Source organism: Motacilla alba, chromosome 11 (assembly GCF_015832195.1).
Source record: "Motacilla alba alba isolate MOTALB_02 chromosome 11, Motacilla_alba_V1.0_pri, whole genome shotgun sequence".
Lineage (NCBI taxonomy): Eukaryota > Metazoa > Chordata > Aves > Passeriformes > Motacillidae > Motacilla > Motacilla alba.
The window spans coordinates 8,094,714-8,114,380 of record NC_052026.1 but is presented as its reverse complement, the minus strand read 5'-3'; the positions used below and the strand labels follow the sequence as shown (position 1 = coordinate 8,114,380).

At 40.7% G+C, this 19,667-nt stretch overlaps 1 protein-coding gene across 5 annotated transcripts in view; it reads left to right on the top strand.

Annotated features, from left to right (window-relative positions):
• The window catches only part of LOC119705778, a 29,993-nt gene extending 11,892 nt beyond the window's left edge, over positions 1-18,101 (top strand). Inside the window, exons 3-6 of one of the 5 annotated variants that reach the window (XR_005258311.1) lie at positions 6,494-6,562; positions 9,277-9,417; positions 15,068-15,148; positions 16,494-18,101. Coding sequence is in view for 1 of the 5 variants with exons in the window: in XM_038148550.1 (XP_038004478.1) it covers positions 6,494-6,562; positions 16,494-16,505 (81 nt within the window). In the remaining 4 variants the exon portion in view is untranslated. Of the gene's footprint in view, positions 1-6,493; positions 6,563-9,276; positions 9,418-15,067; positions 15,205-16,493 lie in introns of all 5 variants that reach the window. The other 4 variants (XR_005258310.1, XR_005258313.1, XR_005258312.1 and 1 more) reach the window with 4 other exon arrangements.
• Positions 18,102-19,667: the final 1,566 nt, after the last annotated feature.

Below are 19,667 nucleotides of genomic sequence, written 5' to 3'. Positions count from 1 at the left end.
AATCCCTCTTTCCGATCAGCCCCTGTTTTAGGTACCCTCTGTCCATTTTACCTGCCTTCCCAGATGTACTTAGACCTCTTTTTTCTTCTGATATCTGTTTCACAATGACTACTGCATGGATAACACTGCTGTTAAATGGTAAACAACTTCACTCATTTGCATGCTATACTGATAATTTGAGGCTGTTGGTATCGTAATCAAATACTCATTTACTTTTAGCTGCATGGCTTGCAAATAGTTGCAAGAAATCCATTTTTTGGTTTCTTCATAATTGTTGTGTAGTATTTATATTGTGTGTTCTTCTCCATAATCTCACTGATTTCTTTTTACTCACAGGACCAACAGCTCCCTATCTTTTTAGATCATTACCCAAGAGTGAACACCAAACACGAGAATTGTACAAATGCAGCCATGTGCCCACGAATGGCACAGACTGGCAAAGGCCTGGGTAAATGTCCTACCAGCCATGTGCATATTTTACCAAGACTTCCTAACACCTTTCGGTTTTATGTGAACATGGTGTGGTGTGTGGTGCTACCTACACAGTCCCCAGGAAATGTATAGAGGTGTAGTTACTACTTGCCATTAAAAATTGCAGAGCTGCTATTAAAAGAAACAAATTCAGCTTTAGTATCTTTCCCCTTCTCTTAAATAACATTATAGTAATTAAATTTTAATATGTAAGTTCTTTGTAGGTCATTAGTGGTATAACACTGCATATATGTGCCTCTTCAGAAAACAATTCAGTCCATAATCTCATAATGTTGATTCTACCTGGCAGTTTTATTTGAACTTAATTTCTTTTTCGCCTAATGCTGTTACCCCAAGAGTTATGAGACAGGCATCAGCTGACAGCACCAGGGGAAGGATAGGTATTGACGACAGCATAAAAGCAAAAGGGGAGGAAAAAGAATAGCTATTGTAGCATTTATCAGTATTCTATTAATAGTCTGCTCAGACACAACTGTGGAATAAAACAGACATTCATACTGCAATTTCTTGCAAAGGTTGAAGCTATTCATCTGCATGGTTACAAGGCAGAAGTCTAAAGCTTCCAGGTATTATAGCTGTTTCATTGTATTGTTATAATCAGAAGAAACACCTTAAAAAGCCATTGCCTCGGGTGTAAATACCCCATTCCCTCTGGAAGGAATACAGATACAGCCAGCCATCCTTCCTAGAGTGCTTTTTAATATAGTGTCTTTACAGTTTAAAACAAAACTATAGCCAAATACTCTGAGCAGGGAACAGGGCCAGGAGTCTTTTAGTTTAGGGCTCAATTGACCATCCAGAGCAGTGGACAGAAAGCCTCTTACTGTTTTCCATGGTTTTTTATTGTTTCAGGAGGATGTTTTCACTGTGTGTACCCAGGTAGAGATAAGCCCCACTAGAGCTAATGTTCTTTTTTACTGTAGAAGAGACTGGACCAACAAGGAGGGAGACATGCCCAGAGACGGCTGCCAAGTCTGGAAACTCACTGGACCTGGAATGTCTGTAAAGCCTGTGGAGAGCTTTGTCCGTCTGATCCTGGGCAGCAGCTGTGCCCTTACCTGTGCTCTCTTTCTGCCTCATGGAATGTGCACGTTTTGGGCTGAAGCAGAGCTCCCCATTTGGGTCAGGGGCTGGTTTCAGAGCGGGTAACTCTGCTATCCTGAGACACCTGCGTTAGGAGCTTGGGAGCTCTGGAGGAGAGACACCTGAGTCGGCCTCTGCAGGTGTCTCATTCTCTCTCCTTGATATTACAGAGTTCTAAAGGCAGCTGCGTTCTTAATTAGGCACCTCATCAAGTGTGGTCTGTTAGGGGAATGACATTGGGCTTTGTCGCATTGAGAGTTATGAGGGCAAACTTGTGAAGACAAAGTAAGGGGGAATGAAACTAAAGGAAACCAACCAAACAAACCACACTACAAAGCAAAAACCACACACAAAAAAATGGGTCAGGCACTTGTTGGTTTTAGCCAACCCATGACCTATTGCTACTTTTCATTACCCTTACAAACTGAAACACAGTTAAGATTTTCTTTCAAGTTGATACCCTCAGTTTTTTTCTGAAGTGTTATTATAACGAGCTCACTTCCTCCTATGTTACAATGTGATTTTTAAGCAAGGAGAAAGAATTGCTGCAAACAATGTAGATTGTCCAAGATAGTATTTAAAAAGGTCCAAAATATTCCTCAAATTGGTTGCAGTTACCCAACAGTTTCCTCAAGAAAAATGGAGAATAATTAAAGAAAAATGTTTTTCATGTACTCAAATATTTCATTTTTGTGTTTGTGAACTCAGTCTGGTTTGCTTCAAGATGTGTAGAGAGGATTAAAAATTACTCATCCCTGAAAATTTTGAATTTCAAAAATGAGCTATTATGTTAAAATTCTAATTTTAAAACCTGGTTGAGAAAATGCATAGCATATTTTACTTATTTAGAAAAGCTGTGTTTTCCTACAGCTCTTTAAAGTAATGAATTTGTTCTTTTGAGAAATCCTGGATTCTGAAATTAAAACTGCCATTTGATTTTCAGTTGGAATATTTTATTGTTGCAATTGTACAACAGAGGTAGCTAACTGGGATCATTTATAAAGCCTATTTAGTCAAAATATTAGGACACTGAAGTGGGTTCAGATTGCATTAGAGACTTGCCATGTTCAGGATTCTTGGTACAGATAGGAAGATTTAAAAAATAAGTAATTCTATGTCAGTATTCCCATTTTTAAGATTTAGGTATAATCTCTGCACGTCACATCGTGTGCTCTTCTCTAGTCAGTTGTGTGACTTTAGATTTTGCAAGCTGAGTGAGAAAATTTAAAGAAAGTACTGCTTTCAGGTGGAATGGTTTTCCATGCTTAAAAACTGAGTGATAACTGGATTTTGTTTTTAGGGACAAGGAGTATTTGGTAACTCTGTAATAATTACGCTAAGGTCTCCTCGATTTTGCTGTTTGCACTAGCCAGCCCTTGAAAGGAAATATTTTGTGTGCACGTTTCTGTTGTCTGCCTTGTGTCAGAAAATGCATGTAAAATGCTACCCAGTCTGACACCTACTTTGTCTCCAGTGCTTTCCTTGTGTAAATGACTTCCCAGCTGCATGGAAATAGGAAAAATGTCTCCTGTTTCAAACAGAACTTTCAGCATTCTGGAGGTTATTCTTGAAGTCACTGGGAGGGAATCTAATTGCACTTGTTTAATGTGAGAGAACCAGCTTGAGAAAGTCTGAGAGACGAACTTAGCTCTCCTTTATTTTGGTGAAAGTTTCTGGCAAGCGAAATGCATTGATGAAATGAAATTAATACTTCCACTCATGTAGGAGAGATTTTGCCATGCACTTGTTTTCATCCAGTTTTATGAACATTGAGACTTTCACTGTCTCAAAGTTCTAAGAGGAAGCTTTAGTCTCTTTGGTAGCTGAAGTAAGAGGAGACACTTGAAATTATGAATGAAGAATTTAAAATTTAACATTAAAAAGGTGAAAAAAAACCCGTTACAAGAGAGTAATCTCTGCTGAATGCACTTTTGTATTGCAATATTTTAGAAAAACTACTCACTAAAGATTTTTTTTAACCCAGAAGCATATGAAGATAATTCCCTTTTTTGACATGCTTTACCTTTGCAAAGTTCCTGGGCTGTTGACAGGTACAAGAAGACATATGCTACCCTTACATGCTATTAGTGCAGCAGGCTTTGGAAAATGTCTAATGCATTGGCATATCTGACAATTTAGGGTATTAGTTAACAGTAAGACTTTGTAAATAGAGTGAATTTTAGCTTCAACTGCTGACTTGAGCATTCAGTCAACATCTGCAGTACAGGGCTGAACAACAAATAATGTCGTTTTATGCTATAGAGATGGAAGTTGGCGTTATACAGTGTGTATGGCTCAGCCCTAGAGCAATGGTAATTGCAATGTATTGAAGTTTTGCATTGTAATAAAAATAGAGACCATTAGTGGATACCATTTATGTCATTAGTATTTAGTGGCTGTGTGTTGCAGCTTTTTTAGTGCTCATAAAACTGTCTCTGCTTGCAGATATGTGACAGTACTGATATAAATTTAAATGTTTAGAAATCCATAAGACATAAAATATAGATAGTAAATAGGGGCATAACATTATAGACAGAACCTTAATAATTTGGCACACAAATGTTTATATATTTGCATGTCTAGTGCAGAAATTAGCATAATGGTGCTCACATTTATACTACAGATGAACTTGATTAAGCAAAGAATAACAAGTGAATTAAAACTGAGGCACATCATGCAGAAGCAGCAGAGAATACTTTCAGGTCCCCAAAAGGGAATTTGTGATGTTGAAAGGTACATCCTCTGCACACGTCTGGTGGGATACTGGTTTTTCTCTTTATAGACTTTTTACTAGTTAGAGCACCTGTTCCACTAACTAGCATTACAGTTGTTCTTAAGAAGTGATTATGTTAATTAAACAATAAAAAAGATAATAAAGTTGCTAGGAACCTTAAGATAGAGATTGGCTGGCACTAATTTAACAGTTCTAGGGCCAGCCAGCACAGGGAAGGTCATATGGTGTCTAGCCCAAAAGAGCAATATCTTGTCAGAAAACTAGAGGCTGGTGTGAGGGCAGGGAAGGAGCTGGCTGAGGAAAGACTTCTTTGGAGGATGGGGTGGGAAGGAGTCCAGGAATATAGCACAGGAGGATTTCCCTGAATTGCAAGTGTTACACTTGAGACAAGTGTGCAAGTCACAGTTTGGGCTTCCCACTACCCGATTTGTGTTCAAGAAATTTGGAAGCCTGTTTGATTTCCATGCAGCAGATCTCTGGGAAAGCTGTCTTTTTCTTTTTTTTAAAGGAATGTCACTTGGACTCTGCTGGAAATTGCACTAACATCTTTAAGAGGTTCCCACCAAAGTTGATTCTTCCTTAGGAAGTTGCCACCTGTTGTATTGCACTAAAACAGATTCTTACAGCCACCGTGGTTGCTTTTCCTTTAAGAGACTTCTCTTTGTTCTTTGCTGACCCTAGCTTGTGTGTCAGTGACAGATTTGAAACAAGAAATTCTGAGATTTGTCTTCTGCACACTCCATGCTCATTGTCCTCAGCTCTGACCTTTCCATCCTGGTAACACCCTGCAGGTTTGTCACAGAGCTCTCAGGGGATTTGGAAATCAAATTATAAAGCACTAAGGAAGAACACAGAAAACTATAAAAACACTTCAGTCATTAAGAGCACAGTGACAGCAAGCAGTGTTAGAGTATGAATCCTTCGAATTAATTTTCCTTTCAGAGCACTTTTTGTAACATTTTTAATTCTAATTCTAAGTTTGTATGAATTCTTTGGCAACATTAGTTGTGTCTTTCAAAAGAAAAGAAAACCTTTGATAAACCTTCTGAGTCTCTTGAATAAACAATGATAGTGCCCTGATTTCTTTGAATCCTCATAGTTGGGGAAGGTGAGAGTTGGAATGTACATCTGCGAAAAGCTTGTGGCTTACATTAATAGTTGTTAAGGTTATAAAATGAGATCGTTTTCAGAAGCTCAAGTAATAAGCAGAAGCAAAACATAAGCTCTCTGTACAGTGAATATAAATAATTCTTTCTGTGGCTTCAAGTATTTCTTACGATTTTATTACGGAAAGTGTTAAACTGACAATCATATTGCTGCTTTTAAAAGCATGTTTTTGTCTGTTTATCCGAACAAAACAGACCAAAATGTAAATCTGTAAAATGCTTTCCATCTTCAAAGCAGCTATTTGTATTCATCTAAATTCTGAAATCTTTTTGAAACTTTCATTTTTTTATTTCTGATTGTGGGATTCAGTGTCACTTCTTAGCACATTGAATGCTGATGGCTTTGAACATACAGTATGGCACAAAGCGATAACTTCTGCCCACTACCCTGCTGACAGGCAATTCTAAAGGAAAAGTGATTTTTATGCTGGAGTTTTGGCTGATTTTAGAATTAGGGGAATATTAAAGAGCATAAAAAATACTTTAATTCCTTTATACACCACTAAATTTCTCGCCATGTTATTTATCCAGTTAACAGCAGAGTTGCTTTCTGAAACTATTCTTCAGTAGAATTACTAAACCCACTAAGTTTTAATGCAGGTGACAGGTAAGTTTTGCAGTAAAGAGTGGTATTCTTGACTGGGTCTGTGCACACTTATGAAAAGCATTTGTAAAGAGGAGAGAATGTTGGAATAAGAGAAATGGGCTCCCTATAATCTATTGTGTCATAAGGTAGAAGGCAAAAGACTGTTTGGATTTCTGGCAAAATCTGGGTGAACCTGAAAAAATGCTCTACTTCAAATTATTTCTACTGGAATAATTGGATTAGCTGTAGTTACCATAAAACCTGATGATAAATCTGAGTGTAGCATATTCCCTTAAACAGGACAAGTAGATTCAATACTTTGAATTGGAGGTGAAAGTTGTATTGGTGGTATTTGAAAGTACCAGTAGGACTGTGCAAAGCATATTTTCTTGATAATGTGTTTTCCTGTATTTTGTAACACTTATTTTTTAGGTTCCCTCTTGTTCTGGCTGCTGGGTGAGACCGGGTATCTCACTGCTCTCTTGTACTTCTGTCATGCAGGTAGGCAGTGTGTCATCCCAGATTCTTACAGGGCATTCAGCCTTATTAGATTACCCAAATTACTACAGGTCACAGCTGAGATGCATTTGAGGAATTTAGTGGGAAAGCTCACCCAATATGGGCTCTGCTGTTCTTACAGCTTCTTATTGCTTTCATAAGAAGTGAGGGAGATTATTGAAAGACATATTTATAAAATATGCAGTGCAGTGCAGCTACGCTCCAGGTTTATGCCAAATTAGGTGTTGAACCTGAATGAATTGGGGCTTCTGCTGCAGTGCAGATTACAGGTCACCCTGTGACCTCACACATGTAGGTTGGCCTCCTCCTGCTTTGTTTAATCCATCTACAAAATTGAGAAAACAAGGACCTCCATGAAGAAACAGGTATGCATCTGGGCACAACTGCCCTGGGTAAATGAATTATAAAGGCAGAGGCTCAGCTGAAGGAATAATAAAGGAAGGAAATATAAGTCTCTTTTCTCCTACACACATTTGTCATTAACTTAGTGGTGTGCTGTGCCTATATTTATTGGGTGTGTTTAGTCTCACTGGACTTGCAGCAGAACAGATCTGGGGTCATTGTCTTTCCCTGCAGTTCCATGCATGAGAAGCACTATGTGGTTAGGCTTATTGGAGGGAACATAGGCACAGGCTTTAGTGACTTGTGAATGAATCAATAAAGCATGTTCCTGTAGGTTTCTGAATTGTCTCTTTCATTAAGAATGAAATTGGACAGCAGAAGATTGATTTCTGTGGCAAATCAGAGGGTTTTTTTTTTAGACCTTAGTTTAAACTGTAGGTTTTTGAAGTAAAAAAGCTCCATCAAAAATATTATACAGGATTGAAACTGCAAAAAGGATCATAAATAGTTTAAATTTCCTTGTTCAGAAGATTTTTTTTTTAACTCAGAATTACATGAGACCTGATCTTCAGCAATGCCCAGAGCTGACTAAATATGTGGCAAACTGCTAAGCTCCCCCAGCTGAGGATCATGCTTACAGAGTACTGGGTATGGTGTTGGTTAAAAGGTATTTGGAAGGGCAAACATTCACAAAAAATGTTACTGCTAAGGTTAAAACTGAGATTTGTGTTGCTTACAGCAGCTCTTGACAATGAAGTGTGCTGTGTGATGATTATACAGGTATGGAACAGACTTGAGTTTTGGCAGAGAGCTGTTTGATTCTGCTTAATTTTTGCAGGGTCACCATATGGCTGTGAAATTCTGAGGAAACTTGCCTTTACAGATGTGGTTTATCTAAAAATTCTTTTCCTGCATGGCGCATCCAGGCTTACTTGAGTGTGGTAGTGCACCTTAAGAGTGTTGTTTTAGGACAGTATAATTTGCTTGTAGATAACACAGTGTCCATCTTGGGGGCAGGGCTTTTAGTACACATATGTGCCTTTATATCATCCTGAATCAGTTTTACAGACGAGGGTAGTGCTGAATATGCATTTTTAAATTTTTTAATAGGCTTATCAAGTCAAAATTTGTATTTCCAAATCCTCAGGGAAATGGAGAAACATGGATGAGCCACAGTGCTGAGTCTAGACAAAAAATAGCTGAATCTAAATCAAGAGCATCATCAACAGTAATATTTCTAAGCACAGAGCTGTATAAAGAATTGATAGTTTGCCAGACGTTGCTTTCCACGTAGGCAATGTTGTAAGATGTTGACTATTGATAAACTACATATTCCAAAACAAGTTTAAACCAAATATTTTATCACAAGATGTGTCATCACCTGTTACATCAACTTAGCTCTAGCTGGCATGTGCATACCTGCAGAGGCTAATGGTGTTTTCTAGTAATTCTCTTGAGAGGCAGTTACATTAATTTTCGAGTAATTGTTATGTAAGAATTGCAAGCTACCTACGTGTAAAGGGTTTATGAATTATTCATTGTTTGGTGCAAACCTGAATCTCAATTCTGCCCTGTTGTCCCCTCGCTGGGGTCTTGTGTAGACATCCTCCCCAGCTGACTGCAGAAGGATGTTTATACCTGAAGGGTGCCCATAAATGCTACACATACAGAATTAAAATCTTGCTGTTGTGGTGCAGTGAGAGATGAGGGTGATAGTGGGCCCTAGTGGGGATTTCTAGTTCAATTTTCTGTTACACAATCACAATTTGTCATACTATTTTTGCATTGTTGTGTCACAAACACTGTCAGGGACTTACTAAAGATGGGCAAAAAGATGGGCAGGATCTAGAGGCCTGGGTAAGACACTCAAAGTCTCTAGCAGTTTTTCAGAGCTTAATGAGAGGTGGAGTTTTCTCTCAGTGTTTTCAGGTGTAAATCTTTCCCTTTTCAATGGTGTATCAATTTTTGCAGACTGCCTTATCACCCAGGGGTAGGAGGAAGTGGGCTGGAGGTACGTGCTTTCTGCCTAGAACAGAGCATTCCTTGGTTGGGATGAACATCAGCAGAAGTCACTGAGTTTTCCCAGGCAGGGTTTTAATATTTTTTTTGATGTCCAGAGGAGAATGCAGCCTCAGCCATGTGGGTTTCTCCGAAGTCATTAATAATGTAATGGCCATAATTAAGGGTCTTTCCCACTAGAGAGTAGGAATGGAGTAAGAGACTGATAATTGTTGTGTTTACAGGAGGGGTTATACAGCACCCACTGGCTACAACTTGATAGCTATCATTCTGGGGTCTACTTTTGTGCCCTCTAAAGATGAATTAGTATCCATTATTTGTCTTGATTTTCACAGGATCCATTGCAAAGCACATTCAGAAAAGGAAGACCTTTATTGTTTCTTACTCATGAGAAAGATCTGTCAAGTCAGTGAATGGTTTGATTGAATGAGAGCAGTGACACTGCTTTCCATGGTGGAAGATTTTTAAAAAGAGAGGTGAGTGGCATTTTTTTTCAAAATTTGACTGTGGTTACATGGCAGAAAATGTGAAATCCAGTAAGTGAGTTGCCCAAAAATTAGAACCATCCCTCAGAGGTGTGGGAAGGTGCTCTCTGTGTTAAACTAGTCATCATTTTCCCAAAAAAGGGGTGTATTTGGGTCTGCTCCAGAAGAAGAGAGATGTCCTTGATTCTGAACTTTGAGGAATCCTTCATGGTAAAGAGGATGGAACATAAGCGTGCAATGGCTTTCACATTTCTGAGTGGTGGGACTGCCCATAGCTTTGATGAGTCCAGCTCATTCAGGTTGAGGTGTACCAGCACCCCTAGGACCAAAACATGGGCTGCCATAGCCCTGCATGGGGGGAAGGACAAGTCAGTGAGTGGGAGTGACAGCCTGACAAGTTCAGTTGAGAAGCGGGCTAATAAGTGTGTGGGGTAATAAATACTGATGTAAACCACTGAGACAATGGATTTTCCATTTACAGATTAACACTGGAAGCATTTCAATAGGATATGTTTTACTCAAACAGGAGTTGTGGGGATTGATGCAGAAGTAACTGAGTGAAAATCTCATATAGAGATTAGACCAGAATGTCTGATGGCTACTTTAGATCTTATTAAAATTTTAAATGTTAAACTGGAATCTCTTTATGTTAGATTTGAATGGCATTTCTTGGTGGACTTCTCAATATCCCAAGTGGTATTGAGGTTTCCATGGGATTGTAATTTTGCACGAGCCCATGCTGCATGCCTGAGGACACTTGGCCTTATAACCCTTGCTTGGGTAATACAGACAGCCAGAGTGGACCCAAGCAGCTAAAAAGACAAATGTGTTGTGGATGAAAAGGAAAGGAGAGTTAGTGAATATTAAAAAATACCAGACTGTCATAGAAGGATAATACTGTCTTTTGGCTCAAGTTCCACAGATGGGTATTTAAAGCCCTCATGTAAATCCGATGAAGTGAGGGGCTGAGGCAGTTCCCCTTACTTCAGTGGGATTGTTTTGAAGAACAGGGTTAAGTAATTCTTAGTGGACAGAGAAGAAAACTGACAACATGATTATCTTTTGCATCTAGGGCTCTTTTTCAATCTCTGATAAAATTTGAACTGTAAAGGAGAGTACATAGTAGGAAATTGAAGAAGAAATTAAAAGATCCAGAATGAAAATTCTGACTCTTGAGGCTTATCAGAGGAAGGGGAAAACATATAAGCCTAAGAAGTGCACATGGGAGTAGTCCCCAGTTAGTGATATTCATCACTATTTAGGGATGACAATCACAGTGGAGCCATAGGGAGGAATAGGAGTAGGGTCTTTACTGAAATTCCCCAGGCTGAAATAATGCCACTTCTTTCTGCAAAGAAGTATTTTTCAAAGCTTGTTTTCTAGGTTGATATTTTGTTAAAACAGAACACCCGACCAGCAATGTTGAACTATGCCATTTTAATGTTCATAGGCAGATGTTATATTAATTTTTTAACATTTTTTTTATTTTTCTGTGTAGAAAAAGAAATAATTTCAGGTTAAGAGGTCATGCTAAAGTGAAAAATTAGGCATTTATCCAAGCCAAAATTCTTTGTCATTTCATTTTGTGGGAACATGGAATCCTTTAGGCCTTTACAGTGTTTGGAAATGACTGTCTTCCATGTAACTCTGGGTCACTTCTCAGCTCAGGTTCACAGGTTGGTATGGGTCATAATTATCACAAGAATTAGCTGAAGACCATAGCAATTAACTATTTTTATGGCTTATTATCATATTCTAAATACTAAATTGTTCTGTCAAATAGTCTCAGAGAGATTTGATAGCTGACCCACAGACAGTGCACTGCCTTTGCTTACATACTTAAGCTACCAGTATTTCTAGAAAGATATAGCTTATTAATTCATTATTATTTTATTGATGTTCAATTGATGTCTGATTAAATATAAATTAGACACTTGGTAATAATAATGTAATAGGATGAGGCAGGTGAGATTCCCCCAGGATAGTTTGTAATGAAGCTTCAAATTTTTAATATTCTTAAACTCATAAATAAATTATGATGGGTGAAACAAATGCAAAAATACTGAAATAAGCTATAAAAATGTTAAGTGCTGGTGAAGAGACACATAATCTGCTGGGAGATCTGTGTGAGAATGTTCATTTGGCACTAAGTCACGTCGCTCAGAATCCGCGCTCCCCTCTCCTTCCAATCATTTCGTATTTAGGTGTGTAGCTACCCCTCCTATCCCATTATTATGCTGCACCATCCTGTTGCCAGACATTTTGCTTTGCCTGGGAACAGTGTTAATTTAATGCACTCAGGTGACCCCAGAGGCACTGGAATGACACGGCAGCAACAGCCCAGAGTGCTGCAGTGATTCCTGCTGTTTGCAGAACTGCTGGGAGACCGGGCGCTCTTCTGGACAGTTGTCTGTGAACTCTTCAGGGAAAAGTCAGGGGGAGCTGTCTCTTTGACCACACTGTCAGCGCTGAGGACACATCCTCTCACTTAGCCACATCTTTCATCTTTTCCTTGGAAGACAGATTTCCCAGGTGCTCCTCTGTTTTTCTTGAAGAGTTACAAGGAGACCATGTCTCTCTTAGATAAGAAAAAAGAGAAAGGAGAACTTACCCTTACATAAGGAAAGAAGGAAGTAGACAAGGAGAGGATTCTGATAGTGTATTCACTGGTTTTTTTTAGGTTTTTGGGTCCCCAATATCCTGCAAAGATTTTAAGAGATCCAAACCCCCCCATTTCTTCAGTAAAAACAGCACCATTATCCCAGCCTTGAAAGACAGTGAGATCTCAGTGTCTGTGTTTTAGACTCACCATAGTGGGATTTGCAGAAACTCAGCACTTTGTAAAAGCTGCTGGTAATTTGAAGACTAGCAGGTTAGAAAATGTTGAGAAGCTTAGTTCCTAAGATTAATTTTACAATATTTCCATCAGAGAAAGTAAGGGATATATAAAACTCTGAAAATCTGGCCCTGTGACCATAGTCACTAGTTTAGACTTTCACCTAAAATTGTATTCCAAGAATCTGATGGTTATTGAATGGCCAAATGGTTGTAAACTAGAAATTTGGCTCAATACAAGGTAGAGAAAAAGACAAGTATGCTGCTTTTCTGATGTGAGAGACCTTGGTTGCTAGGAGGAAAGAATTCAAGTGTTTGCTTATGTTTTGCTGGGGTGTTAACAGTGTGGGATAAACAGATAACACCATGCCTCTTAAATAACATTTTCTTAAATAGTAAAACTATTCCCTAATGAAGAAATTGCAGTAATCACATTTCTGTAAAAATAGGGAGTTATTACAGCACTATGTAATTAAACTGCTATATTTTTCCAAACAAAAATCTGCTGGCAAATACATTTTTGTATATTTTTGTAATTGGAGATTTTGAAATCAACTTGCTGTTGAAACACAGAAAATTGTTGCCTCTCCATGACAGGGTAAGGAGAGAAGAGTTACATGTGTGATTCAGCATCCATAGCAGAATGATGTTCTTTTTGGTAGATATGGTTATTCCTGTGCATCTGCCCAGGAGGCCCACGGGTACAGAAAACACATCCAGCTTGAATCATTCTTCACTTTTTCCATGATGTGCCAGGCCAGCATGGTCAGTTGGAACTGTTTGCCAGTTCCTGTCCATACACTTGCTGACACTTCTCTGGGGAGCCACATTAAGCAATTGCTTGGGTCACCAGATGTCTGTGCCTCCTCCTTCATGTGGCAGCAAAGGCTGAGCTTGGGAGAAAGTCCCGCCCTGCTCTTGATGTTGTTTGCACACTGCCCAGATTTTTTGTGGCTTGTGTCAGTGTGACAAAAAGCCCTTCCCAGGCTCTGCTGGCTGTGGATGTAGGAGTGCTGTTAGAAATGAATAAATACTTTGCAAGATCCCTGCCACTTCCTCATGCAGGAATTAGAGAAGTCTCGAGGCTAGTTTCACACTTGGTGCTCCTTTTTTTTTGCCATTTTGTTGTCCTGCAAGAAAATAAGATACAAATTACTTCAAGCACAGCACCTTCTGCTTCAACTTTGATGCAAAGGTCTTATAATTGAATTTACCTGTGTAAGAACTGAAAGATTACGTGGGCATTGAACAGGCATTTAAGCTGTTTGGAGCCCTACATGCCTCTGCTGTGTGTACATAAAGCTCAGCTCAGGAAATGTAACAAACATTCTGCAGCTTCCAGAGATACCTACAAATTTGTGGTTCTGTATTTGCCCTTTCTCCCTTTAAAAGGCTCCTGTTGCTGCACATCTTTATTCAAAGTTACCTCTTTGAATAAAGGCAGATGAGGTGAGGCAGAGTAGAGGATAACATTTATAGTAATTGGTAATCAAAAGGAAAGAGGAAACAAAGGAAAAGGCTAATAATGCAAGACAATTATTAAGTGTCAAATATAATTTGTCAAAGGAGTTCCTTCTAAATTGGATGAAGGCAGCATTTTTTCAGATCAATACTGCCTCAGTGACTCCAGCACAGTTCTGGTAGCTTTTGGCTAACAAATAAGAAGAATTGATATGTCCTAGGTGTAAACATTAAGACCACAGAATGTAGTGGATTAATAGACCTTGACTGTGGTCAGGTATTGCTGTAAAACTGGGATTGGCAATATGCAAGGGTTGAAGCTGGCACAAATCACATCCATGGCCTGATTAGCTATGAGCCAACCTCGTAGATCAGCACATCCAGAAGTTCCAAGCTCCACAGCAAACTGAGCTCAGTAGTAAATATTAACAAGGGGTGCATGCCCTTGTTCTTGGTGATCTTAATGGGAAAACATGAATTCAGAGTTTGAGCTGCCCATCAGAGGAAGTGCATTAAGTATTTGAGCCAGCTGTTGCCCATCTTTATCCACACATCTTACCCAGCCTGCTGCATTTAATTACCAATATAAGGTGTTCTTGCTGTGACTTAGGACATTATTATATTCTTATCCAATGTTACTATGGGTCAAATACTGTGGTTTATTTCAAAACACGTGGTGGGGATAGAGAAGCAGGTGTCATACAACAGAGGGGCAACCTCATAACAGGAAATGGCATTTCAACTAAAGCTTCAGAGGGGGAATGGTATTCTGGGTATTTCATAGACCAGAACACCCCGGCAGCCCGCAGACAGAAGTAAGCAGCTCGTTGTTCCTTAGCTGGTGTTCATTAGCCCTCTCTGTGTCATAGGAGCCCCTGGCTCTGGCAGCAGAATTCTACATCCATGGAAACAAAGCAAACCATAAAAACTTGTGCTGAGTCCCAAGAAACAGTGTTTGCACTGGAACTCAGGCATCCTAATTCACAGCCAGCATGGCATACTTGAGGCCAGACCCAGTGTGGCACTCTGATATCTCCTGGGAGGAAAGAGTCATCCATATGTGTGCACATCTACAAACCTCTGCATCTGGCAGCCTCAGCCCTTCCTGAAGACAGCTCTGCAGCAGGAAGGAGCATCACAGCTGCATTTTTCATCAGGAGAATATGCTAATTTTTGCTGCAACAACTGTATATTACTTGGCAATTATTCTCTCCAGTCTCTTGGGTTCGCTTTATCTGTGGTTGTGTTTAGAATCCCCACATGATCATGTAATAGGTAGAAGATACCTGATAATATAACAAGCCCTTTCTATTTTTTCTAAAGCTGTATTAATATAATTTCTTAGGTATCGTTGTGTATTTCTCGACATCAATCCATTGTGACTCATGCAGACACATCAGTGAAAGAACAGAACCTGCTGCACCCTGTGAGGAACGAGAAATTTCAGCTGGATGACTGCATAAGGGCTTTGCAAGACCACCAGTAATTTTTTAAATTCAGAGTTAAATAGAGCAATAAGATGGAATTTCAGCTTTAGTGCAATGGATTGCAGCTCTTCAGTCAATCAAATTATAGTTCAATCAGTTCATTTTAATCACTTCTCTGGAGAGAAGTAAACCCCTATGTTGAAGAATATGCAGCAATTTTATTGATGGAAAGTTTAATTGTTTCATTTTTCCTTACCGTCTGTAACATACTAGACTTTTAATCAGTGGGAACTGAAGTTATAATGAAGTAAAGTCCACTTTCCACAGTTCACAACTAGCTGAAAATAATTGGGTTGAGACTCCCATCCAGACAGTGTAATGCCTCTGGCATTTTCCTGAAAACTACACTTAATTGCTTTGCTGATGTTGTTAAGTGGTCCTAAGGGGGATGAAGTAGTAAAGCTGCTCACATATGCAGGGAAACAATACACAAAAAATGTCTTACAAGGTCCTTAAAGGAGGACCAACTAGTGACTAGAAGACAATATATTGCACTACCCCCCCCCACTTTTGGGAAAAGTGCAATATATTATACCAGAGGAACACACAGGAGAGGCTGATAAAATAAACTGGAAATTCTATAAACACTATTTTTATTTAAGGGTGGTAAGCTTGGGAGACAACATACAGAAAACGTCAAGGCAGAGCTCTTGCAATCAAACCTGCATCTTTAGGCTAGCCCAAGTTGCTTGGCATTTTTATGCTGAACACTGGTGAGCTGCTGCCTGTCTTCAGCACCTTGGCCTGAGGAACAGATGTACTCTTGTCCCCAGGGAGGGAGGACAGCTTGCTCTCTGTTCTCTAAAGTGACAGGATGTGAGCCAGCCATGAGCTGAAAGCCTTGTCCAGGCTTCAGTGGGACCAGCACATGTACTCTGTTAGGCTCTAAACGCAGCCAGAGAAGGAATAACACTTTTGCATTTCTCCTTATTTACTGCATTCTTAGGAGACCCTCCATGATTGTATGGCAATTGTTTAAAATGATGAATTAACTGACAGTCTCAAGGATATTCTGATGAAGAAATACCTTAGCTATTTAATGGAGAAAAATATTTATTTAAGCTACTGCCCACTGAAATCAGTGTTAGAGCTGGAGCTGTTTTGTGGAGAACTATAGAGCTAGTTTAGATTTTTTAAGAGGGGGCCTTTTGTTGGATTTTTTTTGTCCCTGTTTATTTAGATATGTGGGCACAGTAAAGTCTCTCTCAACAACCTGACCTTCCTAAGCTGCTATTTGTGTAAACTTCTGTATGACCTTTGCTTATTCTGTTCTTGCTTTTACAGGCTCTGAACTGAACAACTACCCCCTGACGACTCTCTAGAAAGGAACATAGGCAAAATTGAGCCATGGGGCTCTAAAGCTAAAATCTTAAAAGTTCCCTTAACTCTACATCTGACCCCAGGTGCCTTCGAGAGCCTCTGAGGTGGCACCTCAAATTTTGGTAAGCATAACTCTTCCAGTACCTGAAATTATGCTTTTTCCACTGAAAAAGGCTGAATTCTAGACAGGACTCAAGTACCTTGACATGTAGCCCCATGTTAGCCTGACCATTCCCCCTCATGTTAATAAACTTTAACACAAATTTCTCCTATGGTGAAATAATCACCTCCCACGTGCTGGAACCGCCGACCATCTGCCGAGGAGATCAGCCCTTAGTGAGAAAGTGCCCTGTGTCCAACTCACTCTGCTTGCCTGTCTCTGGGAGAACAGCTCAGCACAGCAGTGCTTGGGCTCTGCTGTTCCTGGGCTCCTGTTTCATCATGACTAATGTGAATGGTTTGGAATGGTTTTAGCAAATGCACTGAATGAGGACTGTGTTGTGACAGCTGATGGGAGATGGTGCTTGGGTTTTGTATTCTCAGAGATGCTGAGAGACTGGAGGAGCCAGGGCAAATCTACAGTGCAGAGGGCAAATAACCAACCTGGTGTGGCTGGCTGAAATTTGCCTCTGTGTTGTCTGGCTGGTTTAGAGGGTACCCTGCCCTGACCCTTCTTTTGGGGACAGGGTTGCTGTCCTAGAAGGAGGAGTCAGCTCTTCCTGGAGCTGCAGTACAGTCCTGTGCAGCAGCACAGCTGCCAGCTGGCCCTTACTGCCAAGCAGAGCTGCTCGCTGGGGCTCACATGCTTTAAAGTCTTAGCCTGGGTCTCAGTGGAAACAAGGAGAATGATTTGATACACATTCCCCTGATTTGACATACTGTGTGGTTACAACATGGTGTGTCCTCCACAAGAAATCCAAAATACATGTCGCTGTGCAGGCACAAATCCTGATAAACTGTTCATGTGGAAAGATACAATTTTCATGGTTGTCATCAAAGCCAGTATATGTATTCATTTGTGGAAGCATGTCAGACACCATATGTCACTAATATGCCTTTGATATGATGGTGTCTGAATCATTTTTTTTACTGCTGAATGGCATATGTTTAAATGTAAGCATCTGTTCTGTGTCTGTACTGTCTGTATTATTTAGTCTTTATTTCTTATTTTCTTTTGACTAAAAGTTTGATTTAAACCTAGAAAAAGTGTGGGATTCATCTTATTTTTAAAGAAGTAGAGTTTTGGTAGTATTTCAGCAAGGTGGCCAATGTGTATCTTCCCAAGGACAAGAAGGTCATTTAAAAGAGAATTTTTCCCTTTTCAGTAATCAGAAAAAAAATCAGTTCCCAGGGAAAACAAATACTAGATTTGACTACAAGTTTGTTAAATGAAAAAAACATTGTTTTAGTGTTGAGCAGGTTCTGCAATGTATGGATTTGCTGAAAATAAGTCCTTGTAAGAGCCATATGTTACACAATGATGACAGTAAATTGGTTCTATCCAGAAACTTTTCTGATTCAGTTAAAGAAGTTGCTGTATAATAAATTACTTAATAAAGGAATGAAATAATACACTATGTTTGTTAGGCTATTCTTTATACATGGGTGAAACTCAAAACCAGTGTCACAACAAAGATACACAAAAATAGTTATTGCAACTCCTCAATCAACTGAGCCACTGCAGCACCCTTCAGGAGGCAACAGCCAGCCTAAAAGGCACGGGTTGGGAATGATACTTTACTATGATGGAAAACAAGAAGAGACTTTACAAGCCAACTGGGGATACCTGGAGAGTCCAGACAAGAGTGTCCAATGCTCAAGTACAGGAAGAGACCTGTAAAGAAGCAGCCGTGGTGGCACATGATGGCAGGAAGGGACCTGTAAAGAAGCAGAGATGGTGGCAGGAAGAGGCACATAAAGAAGCAGCTCATTGGCACATGGTGGCAGGAAGGGGCCTGTAAAGAAGCAGCCAGGGTGACACACTGTGAACTGCAGAGCTACAATTACCCACTCAGTGACCCCTCCAGCCGGGCTCTGTGAGTGTCCCACGGCTACGGGACATTCCGCCTTTCGGTAAGAATAACAACTGTCAGCTCTTGGTGCACTTAGGCAGCCTGGGCTTCATATTCTGTTTGTAAAGTTTGGCTCAGGCCTTTAACAGACCAACAGCCATTGCACAGAACATGGGAAAATCAAACCTGCCTCAATCCAAAAGCTTTATGTCACTGTCACAGAGTCGTAGCATTTCATAGCCTCAGCTTAAAACAAACCACATCAAAACAAACCACGACCAGCCGAGTGCAGCTGGTTTGTAAAACAGGCCCCGAGTAGCCCAGAGCGCACCTGCGGCCATGGCACAGCCCGGCCCGGCCGGGACGAGGGGCCTCGGAATCAGTCAGTGCCATCTTGTGGCATTTCAGGATATTGAAACGCCCCTGAGCTACAGTAACTGCAAATATCCTTGGAATCCACCACAATTCCAAAAATTGCGATGGTACCGCACGCAAAGCCCGTACAGATCCATTTGCTTGGCCATTGCTGCTGAGGCTGTGCACGGAGAGGCTCAGCACCTGAATGATTAATGAGGCAAACGCCTACCAATTACGGCTCATTGGAGGGGCACAGATTAATGCCTGTAATTAGAAATCCCGGGAACAGATGGAGAATTTTACAACATCAAAAACCTGCTCCTTATTAGCCGTGCCCTGCGCTGGGCAAGTGGGGCGCCAGGCCGTGGTGTCCCTGCACAGCCCTCTCCTGGGACACAGCCGGCACCCGGGGCAGGGGCTGCTCCGCGGGACGCCCGCCCGGGGCTGGGCTGGGCTGGGCAGGGCTGGTCTGGGCTGGGTACCCGCAACCCCCGGGGCTGGGCTGGGCTGGGGACCCGCAATCCCCGGGGCTGGGCTGGGCTGGGTACCTGCAGCCCCCGGGGCTGGGCTGGGCTGAAAGCCTCTGGGCAGTCCCCATCGCCTGCCCACCGGGACCCTGCGAGCAGCACGAGGTTGATGCTCAGAGGTGGCTGCTGCTGCTGCTGCGCTGCTGCATCCCTTGAAGCTCAAACCCTTCTCTCCAGATCCCCAACACTCATTCCTGGGACACCAGCCTCAGCCTGGGACACAGCAGCAGCTGCTATTACTG